This window comes from Rousettus aegyptiacus, unplaced genomic scaffold (genome assembly GCF_014176215.1).
Source record: "Rousettus aegyptiacus isolate mRouAeg1 unplaced genomic scaffold, mRouAeg1.p scaffold_m13_p_3, whole genome shotgun sequence".
NCBI lineage: Eukaryota > Metazoa > Chordata > Mammalia > Chiroptera > Pteropodidae > Rousettus > Rousettus aegyptiacus.
In genome coordinates this window covers 31,604,975-31,619,579 of record NW_023416306.1, presented here as the reverse complement: position 1 = coordinate 31,619,579, position 14,605 = coordinate 31,604,975, and the positions used below count along the sequence as shown (strand labels likewise).

The following is a 14,605-nucleotide window of genomic DNA, read 5'->3' as shown; positions in this document are numbered from 1 at the left end:
GGGAAACGCCAATAGGCACATTGCGCTTGCGCATGGGGAGCCGGAAGTCACGGCAGAGGCGGAGGTGATTCCGCTTCCGTTTCTGGTTTTGCTTCAGTGTTTGGATATTCTTCGCGGCCGCTCAAGATGAACCGATTCTTCGGGAAAGCGAAACCCAAGGCTCCGCCGCCCAGCCTGACTGACTGCATTGGCACGGTGGGCGCTTGACCATGAATAACGAGGCTCGGGGCCTCTGACACCCCCCGACCCCACCCACTTCTGGCTCCCGGCTCCTACTCCTCCACTCCATTTTCGATCCCGGACCCATTACAGCTCGGCTCTCTCCACTCTGCCTTACTTCCTGTTACCAGGTCATACCTGACGCCACAAACCAGGGACCACCTAACTCATCACTGCCTCTCCCTCCTTGCACCCGACCCCTTCCGATGCCCACTGCTGCGTCCACTTGTTCTTATCCCTTCACCTCAAACAGCCATAGGCCCATACATTCTTCCTACCTTGTCCGCCCGACCCCCTTACCCCTCTTTCATCCCTCGTCCCGCTCCTAAATTAGGACCCTCAGCTTGATATCCTAGGTCAACAAAATCTGTACCCCAATCCTGGATCTCAATAACAGAATTCAAAATCCTGGTCCCACACATTAAGCCACCACCTTCTATCTAGGGGACAGCATTAGATCTAGAACCCTAGCGATGGTCCACTGGGCACTAGCTCATTTCACACACCTGGTTGAGACCCACCCCCCCACCCCCGACTAGTCTCAGATTCTAGGGAATTGACAACTCAGCCGAGTGATTCTCAAGTTATTTTTCTACCCAAATGCACTTGAGGAAGACCCTGTAATATCAGAATCTAGGGGGTTGAGTATAGGTTATAAAAGTAACTGCCCCGCCCCTCCCCGCCCCCCCCCCCCGCCAGTGTTTTTGACTGGGAATGCCATCCCTTTTGGGAACCACAGTTTTCCACCCTATGATCTTTATTTCTCTTTTCTTCCTCCACATTCCTCTCCTGCCCCTTCTCATGTAAGTATATTACAGTAACTACCATTGCCTTTAATTTCCCTCAAGGTGGACAGCAGGGCAGAATCCATTGACAAGAAGATTTCTCGCCTGGATGCTGAGCTAGTGAAGTATAAGGATCAGATCAAGAAGATGAGAGAGGGTCCTGCAAAGGTAAGGTAGGAGTAGCTGCTGTGACAGCCTAACTTTGGTACCTATGGAAGCAGGGCCTGGTGAGAGATACAGAAGACATGCTCACAGTCTCGTAAGGAGAAAATCTATGTAAGGATGTATCTTTTAGGGAGGAGAGTTTGCAGTCAGATATGAGAGGGAGGCTGGGGTTTGACCTGGTGAAGAAAGGATACTGATCACATGTTGAGAGCATGTACATGGGGATTGGCATATTCTACTGAGAAGGTGGCAATATGGAGAGAAGGAATGGGCCATGCTCAGGAATAATGAGTTGCCAGGCTGGTCATGTTAGGTAGGTATAATAAACTGATTAAGGAGTGGTATGCTGACAAACAAGTGCCAAACTAGGTATCTGGAGACCAGTGCTCTATTAATAACACTATCACTGCTTATTAGCTGTGGCCTTAATAAAGTCATTTAATTTCTAATATTCCTATTCTATTAGGTAGAAGCATAGAGTACTGTGTTTAAGTGCATGGACGATGGATATAGAACTACCTTCTTTGCTTCGATCTCCGTAACTTGTTAACCATTGGTGCTCAGGCAAGTTACTTAGCATCACTGAACCTCAGTTTTCCCATCTGGAAAACAAGGACAGTATCTATAGTGTGAATATTAAATGGGATAATTCATGTGATCTACATAGCACTGTGTTTAGTACATAGAAACATTCGGTAAATGTTAGGTATTATTGTCTCTGAAGTAATATCTGCTTTTCCTTCTTTATTGGAGGAGACAAATAAAATGATTTATGGAACAGTATAGAAAGGGAAGTGACAAGAGGCTTTGCGCAGCCATCTTGATTGATGGCATGGAATGAAGTGACCAGAGACAGGAAAGCTCACCTAGACTTGAGATGAAAGCCTAAACCATGGTGGTAGTCATGAGAATGACATGAATCAATTTGAAATGAGTTTTGAAAATCAGTAAGAAGATGACTGTGCATAAAGAGACAACAGAGAGAGGAAAGGTAAGGTTGATGTAAAGGTTCTCAACCTAGAGAGATAAGGTATCAGTGGGGTCATAATTAGTAATTTCCAAGGAGAGAGTAGGTTGAGGAGTTTGCGCATGTTGAGTTTGTGGGGATAGCAGGATGTCCAAGTTGGGAATCTCCTAAGGCAACTGGATATACAAAAATCGGCACTATTGGGGTTAAGGGTGGAGCTAATATGTACTAAGGAAAAGGAATGCGGTTCATACACTGAAATGTGAAATACAAAGATGCGCTGAAGCTTAAAGACTGCTTGGGAGGTGAAGAACAATCCAGGAGCCACTATGTCTCCTACTTTTAAAAAGAGAGTAAGTAGATACATTAATGTGAGGATATGAGAGATTTCTTTTACTTCATGTATGTTTTTTGCTTTTCCTTAAAAATCTGTTTTTCTCCCCCAGAATATGGTCAAGCAGAAAGCCTTGCGAGTTTTAAAGCAAAAACGGATGTAAGTTATAGGCATAATCTCCTTTCTTCCACAGTTTTGGCCAAAAGTAAAATGGTCTTTCATTCCTTAAGATTTTCATACCATTTTAGAAGTGTTCTTGATTTAATTACAGAGTTCATTTATATATACAGTTAGCTGCATTTTTCTCTCCCAATGTGTACAGCAATAATCTGTTGGAGCACATGCATCTAAATAGAAATTTTTGCTATAATAGAGCTGTTCTGTATCTATTCTGACCAGTTCAGTAGCTATTAGCCATGGGTGGCTGTTGAGCACTTGAAATGTTGCATGTGACTAGGAATAGGAAGTTTTAATTTTATTTCATTTTAACAATTTTAGTTTAAGAAACTATATGTGGCTAGTGACTTCCGTATAAGACTGCCTAGATGTATAGAGTTTGTTTCTTCATTTGTTTGTTTGTTGTATGCCTTTTAAATTTTTGTTTGTCTATAAAATTGGGACTCTTGAATATTTGTCCCCTCCCACCAGAAGATGGATGTTTAATTTGTTTTAGGTGACTATATCCCAGTGTTTGAACAGAAGCCAAATAGTATCTTTAGTGCTTTTCCTTATAGGCTGTCCAGCTGTTGAGACCCTCTGCAAGGTTGTAGAGCTCAGATGTACTCAATAAGGAACCAGAAAAATTGTTGATGTCTCTGTTTTTATTTATCAAACGACTTTCTATAAGAAATCAGATATAATCTTACTCCTTTTACATTAAACAAAATCTGTAAAAAGAAAATTGTAATGTTTAGAGTGGTGAGATTATGGTAAAATTGTTACCTCCGTAATCGGCATTGCAAATATTCAGTAACTTTTTTTAAATACGTGTTTTACAATGACACATGGTCATCTTAGAAACTTGGAATATACATAAACATGAGTAGAAGAAAATTCCTATTGTCAGAAACAACCAGCTTTAAAATGCTAATTTCTTACAGTTTCTTTTCTTTGCTTGTGCATATATAGTACATGTGCATATAATTTTTTAGAAGAAAACAAATGGCACGTATATAGGTATTCTTTTCCACTTCACATTATATCATGAGCATTACTTCGTCCTTTGAAATATCCTGTGATAACTTTATACTTTTTTATATTTCACCTCCATTTGTTTGCACCATGAATTGACCATTTTTCTCCTGATTGGATAGTTAGATGGTTTCCAGATATTGTATAAAGACTGTAGTGACAAGGTTTTGAGGTAGTATTACACTTTGATATAAAACTTTATTTTAAAAAAACATTTTGAGTTCCAGGCATTATATTAGGTCAGATGGGTTGCCTAATTATAGATACAAGATTAATAAAATGTAATACCTGTCCTCAAGGAATTCAGTCTACTGGAAAAACAACTTCACTTTATATACAAAGAGACTTTTAAATATAGTCTTACACTTTGCTCCAGAATTCCACTTCTGGGAGCTTAACATAGGAAATAATGCAAAACATTATAAAGATATATATTAAGACTTTGTAGCAACATAAAAAAAACAGCAAATGCTTTAATGTTAGAGTGAAAAATAGTGTTATAACTAAAATATATACAAAAGAAAAAGACTGAAGGGAAAGATGGTATTTGTGTCAGAGTTATTAAATTGTTTTTGCCGATTTTTCTGTATTTAATTTTCTAAAGTTTTTTTTTTTTTCTTTAAGAGAATTCTCTCATTTAGTGTTAGAGATACTTTTTTCCTGAGGATTTCTATTTGGCTAACATTTGCCATTCTCAATTCACGCTAAAAAAGGTATGAGCAGCAGCGGGACAACCTTGCCCAACAGTCATTTAACATGGAACAAGCCAATTACACCATCCAGTCATTGAAGGACACCAAGACCACGGTACTTCCATAGCACCTTTTCTCATGATTTTATTTTATTTTTGTACTTTTGTACTCTTTTCCCATGGTTTTTAAAAGACAGCTTAACCCGCATGGCTTCTTAAGGCAATTGTGTTTCTCTTACCCGTTTTTAGGTTGACGCTATGAAACTGGGAGTGAAGGAAATGAAGAAAGCATACAAGCAAGTGAAAATCGACCAGATTGAGGTGAGACATAACTGGTTTCTGCAAGAATGTGCACAAGTTTCTAAAAGAATCCGGATAAATGTGAGATAGGAAGGGCACAGAAAAGGGATTAAATATTGAGCTTGCCTATTACTAATAGAGTAACTATGGGAAAGAGTACCAAATGTCTCATTTTCCTTGTTGTTAATGTTAGGATCCTAATACCACATATGATTATTATGAGGATTGAAATAAATGAGCTGGTGTTATCTACATGCACAATGCCTGGCCCACTTTCCTATTTAACTCAATGATTTTGAGTCTGTTTTCTCAGTTGTACGTAAAGTAATGTTGCTGCCATCTACTCTGATTGTCATGAGCATTACATGAAGATGTATATGTAAAGTGCTTAACACAGTTCCTGGTGTAGAGTTGATTCCCTTTTCTAGTAATTCTCTTTAGATTTTCAATACTAATGCCATAAGGTCCTTAAAATTAGTATTTCTTTCGAGATTATGTTTTGGCTGAGTAGTGAGTCCTAAGAGCTTGGTTCTTCTTACTTCTATTAGGTCAACAGCCCAGATAGCAAGGAGGGATAGCAGAGGGAGGAAGTGGTGACTGGCCAGAGAACAGAGGCTTCTTTTCTATAAAAGTGACCTTTATTTCTACGCCCTGAGTAGAATGTCACTATGAGGGCAGGGACTTTTTTTCACAGTTGTATCCCCAGTGCCTCAAATGATACCTGGCCATAATAGATGCTTAGAAAGTATCTGATGGTTGGAGAATAAATGGATGAGAGACTATTAAAGGAGATAGTGCAGTTCTGCCCAGTTCAAGAAGTATTTTTTGGTTGACTACTTAACTATCATCTGGCATTTTACTGTCTCTGCAGAGGTCTTTCCCAAGAGTGAAGAATAACAGCATTCCTTTGTCTTGCTTTTTTTGAGCACTCCTCTATACCTGTGGCCATCTTGTCTAATCTTCCATCTATTTTGGCATATGAGGGGTTAAGCTTAGTAATATCTTCTAGGAGATTTACTGAGAAAAATGTTCTGCGTGTGCTTGTCTTATTTGATAATATATGGTGAAATTGAATTTTATGCTTTTAGGATTCCTTGTGTTTTGATAAGAGCTATTTAATAAAATAGGAACTATGGTTTTTCTGGGTTGGGTTTTTTTTGTTGTTGTTCTTTTTTTTTCTTCTGTCTCTATCTTTCACCAGTAGTTGTCTGTCCCTGCCTGATTATCCTTTTCTTGTCCCCTAATTGATATGCCTGCATCGACAGTTGGAGAGCTTCTTTCTTTCTGACTTTATTGGTGTGTATGTGTATATCTTTGGTTGGGTTATATATTTTGAATTTCATTAATTTTCATAAAATACTTGTAAAACATTATATTGTTTCATTGCTCTAATTTTTAAATTTTGCTTGTGTGTGTGTATGTAGCTCTGCTTCTATCCTTTGTCTTTCAGTTTCTGCACATCAAGTCTAGTGCCTGTACTTGTTTATATTGTTTTTATTTGTTTATCCAGTACTGAATCTACCAATTCTTTGTATGATTTTTTTTCCCTGTGTCTATCCTAGAGTCTGTTGCTAGGAAGCCTATTCATAGATGATTTGGAAGACTGTCTTGTCTTGATGTTTAATAGCATAGTATAAGGCTTGACTTGATTGATTTATGTTATTTTGACTCTCAATTATTGTTTCAGCCAGTGCTGCTCTGTGTAGCAGAATGTTACATATTACAATGCGGTATTTTGGCACTTGGAAATGCAAAAAGGCAAAGCATTTTCTTTTTAAAAAAAAAAAAAAGGTTTTTTTATTTCACTTTCTACCCTTTATTTGCGGAAAGGGGGAGTAGGGAAACGCTGATTGGGAGCCAGGAAGGCGTTTTCAAATGTTTTGCATTGCTCTGAAGGATAAGAGATGCTGATTCGGACCTTCTGCAGGATGCTACCCTGTTATATGGAATTTTCAATATGGAGAGAGTATGATGTCTGTACATTCTTAACACAATAAAAGATATGTAGTATTAAATACTTAGTGTTTGACATATGTATTATTGCCATAAATCTTTACATAACCCTATGAGGTCTGACTAGTAATAATCCCATTTTACAGATGAAATTAGGCTTAGAGACATTACTTCTCATATAATGACAAAATTTTAGTTCGGATATGTCTGACTCCAGAGTTTGCTCTCCAAACCATTCTACTAACTGCCCTTTATTGTGTTATACCACTTCTCAGATTGGTTTTACATTCTTTCTGGCCTTACAGTAGTCTCCCAGTTAAACACAAGATCATTTACAGATGATGTGTGCCCTTGATCAGTTTTTTTCACTAGCCTGGTATCAAGACTATCCTGTTACCATTTCTGTTTCCCCAACGGTGGTTGGCCCAGTACAACTTTTTATACCACCCAACTGTTTCAACTACTGCCTCCTCTCCGTATACAGTGTAGCCAGTCTCCTTTAATTAGAAAAATATTGATAGCATAGATATTACTTAATGTTTCAGGTAAACTTCTGTAATGACAGAGCTGTTGGCCATCTGAGGCACCTTAAATTCAAATGTGAGATCACCAATTCTGTTCTGGTTTATTTTTACTGCCAAAAATAGGAAAAGGATTATGTGGGTCAGTGGCATTCACAGTTATTGTTAGGAGAAATCTTCAAACTTGTGATTTTTAAATAATTCTTTAAGTAAGTTTATACTTTTAATTAGAAGAGACATTCAGGAGCTACTTGAACCTCTCTTTTAGAGGAGCATCTACTTAGCTGTTGACTAAAATCAGTCACTAGTCAAGGACTGGGGTAAAAGAGTCCAGGGAACTAACAGCCGTTGAGAACTGGTTATGCGATTGGCATTTTCTGTACATCACTTTTTCAAAAATTACTCCTAAGATTCAGAGGAGACAGCAGGGGCAGAGGGTAGCAAGGGGGAAATAGTAAGAAATGAGTAAAAACCCTGTCATGTATTTCTATAGGATTTGCAAGACCAGCTAGAGGATATGATGGAAGATGCAAATGAAATCCAAGAAGCACTGAGTCGTAGTTATGGCACCCCAGAGCTAGATGAAGATGACCTAGAAGCAGGTAAGTTATGGGGAAAGCAGTGCATACATAGCTTTAGAGTTTGAAAGGAGCAACTGCCCGGGACCTTTTCCCAAATGCTAGAAAAAATTCCTGTGAGGATTCCTTCGGAGATAGTTTATGGTACGGTCTCTGGGCAGAGGGCTTGTGAGGCAACTACATCAGACTTGCATACTCCACCAACAACTCTAGGATGGACAAGCTTTGAAGGAGGGTCCACCCAATGACTTCTGCTGACCCAGTGCCTGGTATCTAAATACTGCCTTTCCATTTGATGTTGTTCTTCCTGTGTTGCTACTTGGACTCCTCTCCCTCAGAACAGCAAAGCAGATCAAGAAACAGTAGTTGGTAAATACTTAATATGCATCTGTTATATGCCAGGTACTGTGTTAGGTGTTAGGGATTCAGCATTATACAAAACAGATGTAACCCTTGCATTCATGAAGTTTCTTGAGGAGGGGTAAGAAATTGCTGCTGCTTTCGAGTAATTACAGGAACACAAATGATTGGAGAAGTATGGAGTACCATGGAGCACATAGCTTGGAAATCTAACATATTTGGGAGTAAGGGACAGGCGTGGGACCTGAAGGACAAGTAGGAATTAGCAGGAAAAAAATAGGAGGGATTATTATGTGGCCTCTAGGAGAGGGGTTTAGAAGCTGTTGCCGTAATCTGTTTAAGAGATGTTGATGTCTGAGACTAAGGTAGGTTATGGTAGCAGAAACAGAAGTGCACAAATTGAAGAAATTTTAGGAAGTTGAATGGACAAGGCTTTATAATTGCTTAGATGTGGAGGGAGAGAGAGAGAGAGATCAAGGATGCCTGTCACTTTCTAACATGAGTAACTAAGTAGATGGCAGAACCATCCCACACTGGATTTTCTGTCACATGATACCACTGTCACATTATTGCTGCTGCCTCTCCTTCCCTCCTTCTCATAATCTTTTCACCTAGAACTCTTTTTCCCCTCATTCATTCTTTATTTTCTTATTTTTCATCTAGAGTTTCCCATGATGAGTCTCTGTTTGCATTGTCATTCCTTCTGGTCACTTTTGACACTCTTTGCCGTAGACTTATTTTTAAAGCCTAATTTCATGTAATGGTCACTCAGTATGCAAAAATCTCCAGCCTGCTTTTACTGCTTGCTTTCAAGTTCATCAGTAAATGAAAATCTTTTTACATTTGATATTATTGAGATTTTCTAATTTGAATTGGCCCGTTGATAACTGTAGAGTCTTCTTGTGAAGACAAGGGCCTTATAAACCTGTAGGGAATGGTCATTTTATTTTACTTTGATTTTAGTTTTTCGTAGAGTTTACCACATGAGTTCCCTCGAATATTTCTATAATGCTCATCTTTTATTTTGAAAATAGAAAATAATCCCTTTTTCTTTGTTTTTAAATGTTCATCTTATAAATGATTGGGCTTTCTTAACATGAACTGCCAGTTTTCTTGGTTACATTTTTTTGAAATGTTGACTCTTTCAGAGTTGGATGCACTGGGTGATGAGCTTCTAGCTGATGAAGACAGTTCTTACTTGGATGAAGCAGCATCTGCACCTGCAATTCCAGAAGGTGTACCCACTGACACAAAGAATAAGGTGAAAGCTTTCTCTATTTATATTTTCTATGCAAGTTGTCAAAGTTTTATGCTTGATCACCAGTCTGGGAATCTAAAAGGTACTTTTAAATTAGTACAAGGAAAGACCTCCTCATTATTTTGGGAACCTTGGATTATAGACAAGCTGCGTAGTGTCACGGAAACCCAGGAATGGTTTTATACAATAACAGTTTGAGTAATATATGTAATTACCCTTTTATGAGCTTGCACTGAGTGCCGTTTATAGGTTTTAGACATTTCCTGGAAAAGCATCAGCAATACATGCATAAACCATGCAAGGCGGCAGTATAAAAGAAAGTTTTATGCTCCAGACACACTGGTAAATTATAGGGTGGATGTTTTTAAAGTAGAGTTTAATAATTTAAGTATAAAACTTAAGTAGAAGGATTCTAATTCAACAGAGTAAAAGAATCAGGACATCTGGGTTTCAGTCTCTGCCACTAACTGAGACGGCAAATCACTTACTTGTTTTGAACTTTTCTGTTCTTTGCATCAGTATAATACAAATAGGATCTCACATAATTGTTGTGTAAATCAAATTAGATCTTGTCTGTAAAAGGGCTTTGCAAACTTGAAACCCTATCCAAAACTGCATAGTTGTCATTATTATAAATAGATAAAATTTTGCTGCTAATGAAAGCCTGTTTCCTCCATCTTAGTTCCTAGTGTAGTGCGTCATTTTTTTGTTGCCATTGTATATTTACAGCCCTGCTGTTTGCTTTACCTCCCAACAAGCAGATTGAGTGTGCACAATGTAGTTGATAGAATCCTTGAGTTGGACCCAGTCTCAGGTCTGCCTTTATTTGCTATGTGACTCTGAGCAAATTCGAAATTCATATCTTCTGTCTGAACCTCATCAGTGTTTTCCCATTTGTAAAAATGTGGGCAGGAAAAGGTTGGGAGTATGTAATTTCTCAGGTCCCTGATAGCTGATTTCTGTGACTGTGTATCATCCCCTACTATACCCTCCTGTCTGCCCTGAGCCTGAGGTAGTCTTACCTTTCTCTACTGCCTACCCCACCCCACCTCCATATCTTTGGCCACTTCAAGGTTCCAGGTGCATAGATTGCTTTTTCTCAGCACACCCAAAATAATTTTTATTAATGCTACCATAGGCTACCTTTTTAATTCCCTGAAGCATCTATGTTATTTCTACTTCTAGAAAGTCACAGATTCCTGAGTTAAATGACCTTTTGGGATATGATTTCTTAATTGATAGTAGCATCACTGCCTATAAGTTTGTAGAACAGTGTACTATGGAAATGACTGCCTGTCCTGGGGCACTGCTCTTTCAAGGACCTGGGTAGCGATAAAGGTAATTGTTCACCTTAGGAATCAGAATGAAAATGGGAATCTGGAGGCAAGGACTAACTCCTCAGGTTTTCTTCCTGGACCCTCCAGCCCCCTTTTCCTCTTTCTAGATTTACACTTAAGTTTCTTTTTCTCTCTGACTCTTCCTTTACTCTTCAAAGGTTCACCGCTTTTGATCCCTTCCAGTACTTTTCCAGGTTCATCATTTCCGTTTTTACCTTTCATAAAAAAGATCATTCTCATCTTCTGAGTTGAATTTTGGTTTTCATTGATTAAATACTTGGAGATGAGTTTTACCTGCTAAATATTTGTAATCTTTTTTTTTTCTTGTGAGTTGAAAAATAGTGGCACTAAACATTGCTCCCTTTTTACAGGATGGAGTCCTGGTGGATGAATTTGGATTGCCACAGATTCCTGCTTCATAGACTTGCATCATTCAAGTACATCGTGTAAAATAAACACATATTCTGGGACTAGGAAATTTATCTTTCCAAATTCACCATAATATATTAAGGTTTCTTTCCTTTCTTTGAAGGAAAAGTTAATTACATTTCTCTTTTATTTTTTTTTTCCGTTAATAGACATCATTTGGTGGATGCTCTCTTTGTACTAAATTTTTATTTCTTTTCTCTTACGAAAGACTAACTTACTTAAAAGTATCAGTGGGTATGTATGATTTCATTCCTTAAAAATTTGAGCTAAAACCAAGGAAATGGGACTCTTCAGAATTTATTATAGTATGACTCCACGATCTCAAATTAATCTGATAAATTTATACAGCAAAGATGAGATTACTGGAACTGTTCATATTATAATTCAAAACCATTTTTTATTGTGGTATTATAGGTTGGTTAAAGTGATGGCCTTTTTTGATGAGTCTTGTTGTGTCTTGTGAGTAAATAATTACTATTGTCCAATATTGGAATGGAATTATCACTATGTTGTGAGTGGATGTTCTGATTCTATGGTTCTCTCAGTATTATAGCCTGACTTGTAATCAATAATGAATATTTCTTGATATTTAATGTATAGGACATTTATTTATACTCAATAAATATTTTTCAAAAGGTTAGAATTTTAATAGTACCACCTCAACGTAAAACCTCCACTACAGAACTCTAATTTGCCTGGTAGCATTGTGGTATAGAGGAAAGAGCAAGGTACAGTCTAGGCTTGGGCCCTGGGTCTGCCATTTAATAACTACTAAGTAGCTACTCATTTTTCTAAATTCTATTTCCTTATTAGTGAAATCGTGCTTACCTCACAAGGCTATTGTGAGGAATAATAGAGATAATTGTCATGAATACTTTGTTAACTGCAACATGCTATTCTCTTATGAGGGATTGTTAACAATAAAAAAACAGGGGCTTCATTCTTTTCTTGGGAGATGCCTGGAGTGCTACAGCAAGTCCAAATTCCTGCCTGATTTCAAGGTCTTTGATGATTCCTTTCATTCACCAACAACATTGCTGGGTACCTCACAATGCCACATGCATCAGTCTTGCATGTGTCAACAGGTCAATCTAATAAACATTTATTTAACACCCACTCTGTAGAGTCTCTATACCAGCCCAGAGGATACCAAGAACAACCACAGTTTCTCTTCAAAACCTCACTGTCTAGTTATAGGTGAGGATGATATACATATGTAACCCTTTTCTACCCTAACTAACCTCACCCTCCCCAGAAGCCTTCCAGTGGGAATGAACATTGTACTGTTCATCATTACCTTCTTGAAACCTTCCTTGGCCTCCTGACAAGTTCTCACTCAGCCCTTTAAATCTTTCTTCCATTATAGTTACAGTCTTGAACGTCTTCTCACCCTTCATACTCTCCATGAGATATCTTGCACTCATGACTTTAACTATAACCTGTGCACTGGCCACATAAGAAACGTCCAAACCTGTACAGAATTTTAATGAGTTTATTTAAGCCAAAGGATGACAATTGCCAGAAAGCAAAATCTCACTGGATCAAGAAAATGCTCCAGAGAATGACTGTTTTGCAGCTTATTTTATACATTAGAATCAAAGGAGGAGGTGTAAGGAAGGTTATATGAAATCCATTGGTGGTAGATGAGGCGGGGTGGGGAAAAGCAAAGCAGGGAAATATGTGAGATTGGAAAAAGTCAAGCGAAGGGACACATCCTTCTTTTACATTGGTGAGTACAGGAGAGTTAATAACATTTACAGCGCATAGAAATGGTATGCAGAGGACAAGATAACCATGAGGGATATTGTGGTCTTTGTGCTCAGGCGGGTTGGCTTGTCCCCTGAGGGGTTGGGGAAAAAGGGATTACTTTGACATTCCAAGGATATGTTATTTAAGATGCAAGAAGACAATAGGCTTACTCAAGGTAAATATTGATCTTTATCAAGAAAGCTACAGGCCTAGGCTATAGCTACCTGCCATGACCTGCTTTTAGTTAGGAATTTTTATGTTCAGACTATTCTGTGTAGTTACTTTCTGTCTCTGAGTTTGTGGGGCCCGCCCTTCAGGTTTAGTATGTGGCCTGTTTTTAGTCCATAGCTCTAATGACTCAAAATGACTCACTAGCCTCGGCCTCTTATGATTTTCAATTCTGGGCATTCCCAATTATTTTTATTTTTATCTTTTTTATTTTTTTACACCTACAGCACCTGGTATTCCTAAGTGGTCTCCCATCCAAGTACTAACCAGGCCCAACCCTGCTTAGCTTCTGAGATTAGATGCGATCAGGCACGTTCAGGGTGGCATGGCCATAGACTGGGCATTCCCAATTAAATGTTCCACCATTACCTTAAGATCTAACATCTAAACCTTATTATCTTGAGGTTCACTCCTGCTTAATTTTTTATCTTGCTAGTATTCTCAATGACCCATATATTACCGATTTTAATGGGTAATAGTCCTCCAGCTAGACCTCTTTCATGCATTGGATATCAGCGAGTGATCATTCTACCAAAATTGCTACTCCCTTGGCTTTTGTTAGAATATTCTCTGGTTCTCCTATTCCTCTGACTATTCCCTGTAAGACTCTTGAAATCCTCATCAGTCCAACCCTGTAATGTTACTGTTCCTCAGGTTTGTAGCCTTATACACCATATTTCTACCTCTGCTCACTTATATTTGGTGATCTCAGCTGTTCTCATAGCTTTAACTACTGACTTCTAAATGTATACTTCGATACTTGATCTTGTCTCTGAGTATCAGAATCCTAGTTACTATCCAGGTGTTTGCGTAACACTTGGATATTCCAGAGCCCACAAACACTTCACATTCAAATGGTCAAGACAACCATCACCTTTCCCCTCAGACCAAAATTTCCTGTTTTCCCTTTCTCTACATTTAGCTTCACCCTACATGTTCAATTAGTCCTTAAACCCTGCTTTTAACCCCTTAATGCTTCTCAAATCTAACCCCTCCTCTTCCTCTCATCTCTCCTTGCCCAAGATATCCCTCACATAGTTTTTTTGGAATAAACGACTTGCTTCCTCTTTTGGCATAGTTTCACTTCCTTGAGTCCATTTATCACAAACAGCTATACTTACCTTTCTAAAATACAAATCTGACCATGTAATTCTCTTACTTAAAAGTCTTTCATGGTGCCTTGACAATTCCAACAGGTAATGAAAAGATGCCTATGCCTTGGCTCCTGCCTCTTAATAATGGTTTATTGCTTAGTCTTTCCAGAACAGCAATAATCGTGTGATTATTGGAAAAATATCAATTATGTTCATTCTACTCTTACTCTTTCAAGCTATGGGAATGGGCTTCTGATCAAGCCATGAACGTTGACATTTACCCCTTGAATTTTCTAAGTGGAAACTAGAAAAAAAAATTTTTTTTTTTTTATACTTTCTGTCAGTACAAGAACCCTGAGATTCTGAGGCCAGAAAGAAGCCAAGATGAGAGGCAGAATGAAAGAATCCTCATGGCACCGAACCTGACTTTGGATCCTTGAGATTCC

General features: G+C 38.3%; 1 protein-coding gene and 1 non-coding gene across 2 annotated transcripts; one reads left to right on the top strand and one right to left on the bottom strand.

Annotated features, from left to right (window-relative positions):
- The first annotated feature begins 44 nt into the window (after positions 1-44).
- On the top strand, positions 45-12,204 carry CHMP5 (charged multivesicular body protein 5). Its single transcript, XM_016130324.2, has 8 exons — positions 45-195; positions 1,068-1,172; positions 2,583-2,629; positions 4,375-4,468; positions 4,602-4,673; positions 7,620-7,728; positions 9,213-9,325; positions 11,031-12,204. The coding sequence occupies exons 1-8, from the start codon at positions 127-129 to the stop codon at positions 11,079-11,081; spliced, it is 660 nt and encodes a 219-aa protein (XP_015985810.1). The 5' UTR covers positions 45-126; the 3' UTR covers positions 11,082-12,204.
- A 1,079-nt stretch (positions 12,205-13,283) lies between these two features.
- Positions 13,284-13,402, bottom strand: LOC118601284. The gene has a single exon (XR_004950279.1). It is a non-coding gene; the product is annotated as a 5S ribosomal RNA (ribosomal RNA).
- Between the last annotated feature and the right edge of the window lie 1,203 nt (positions 13,403-14,605).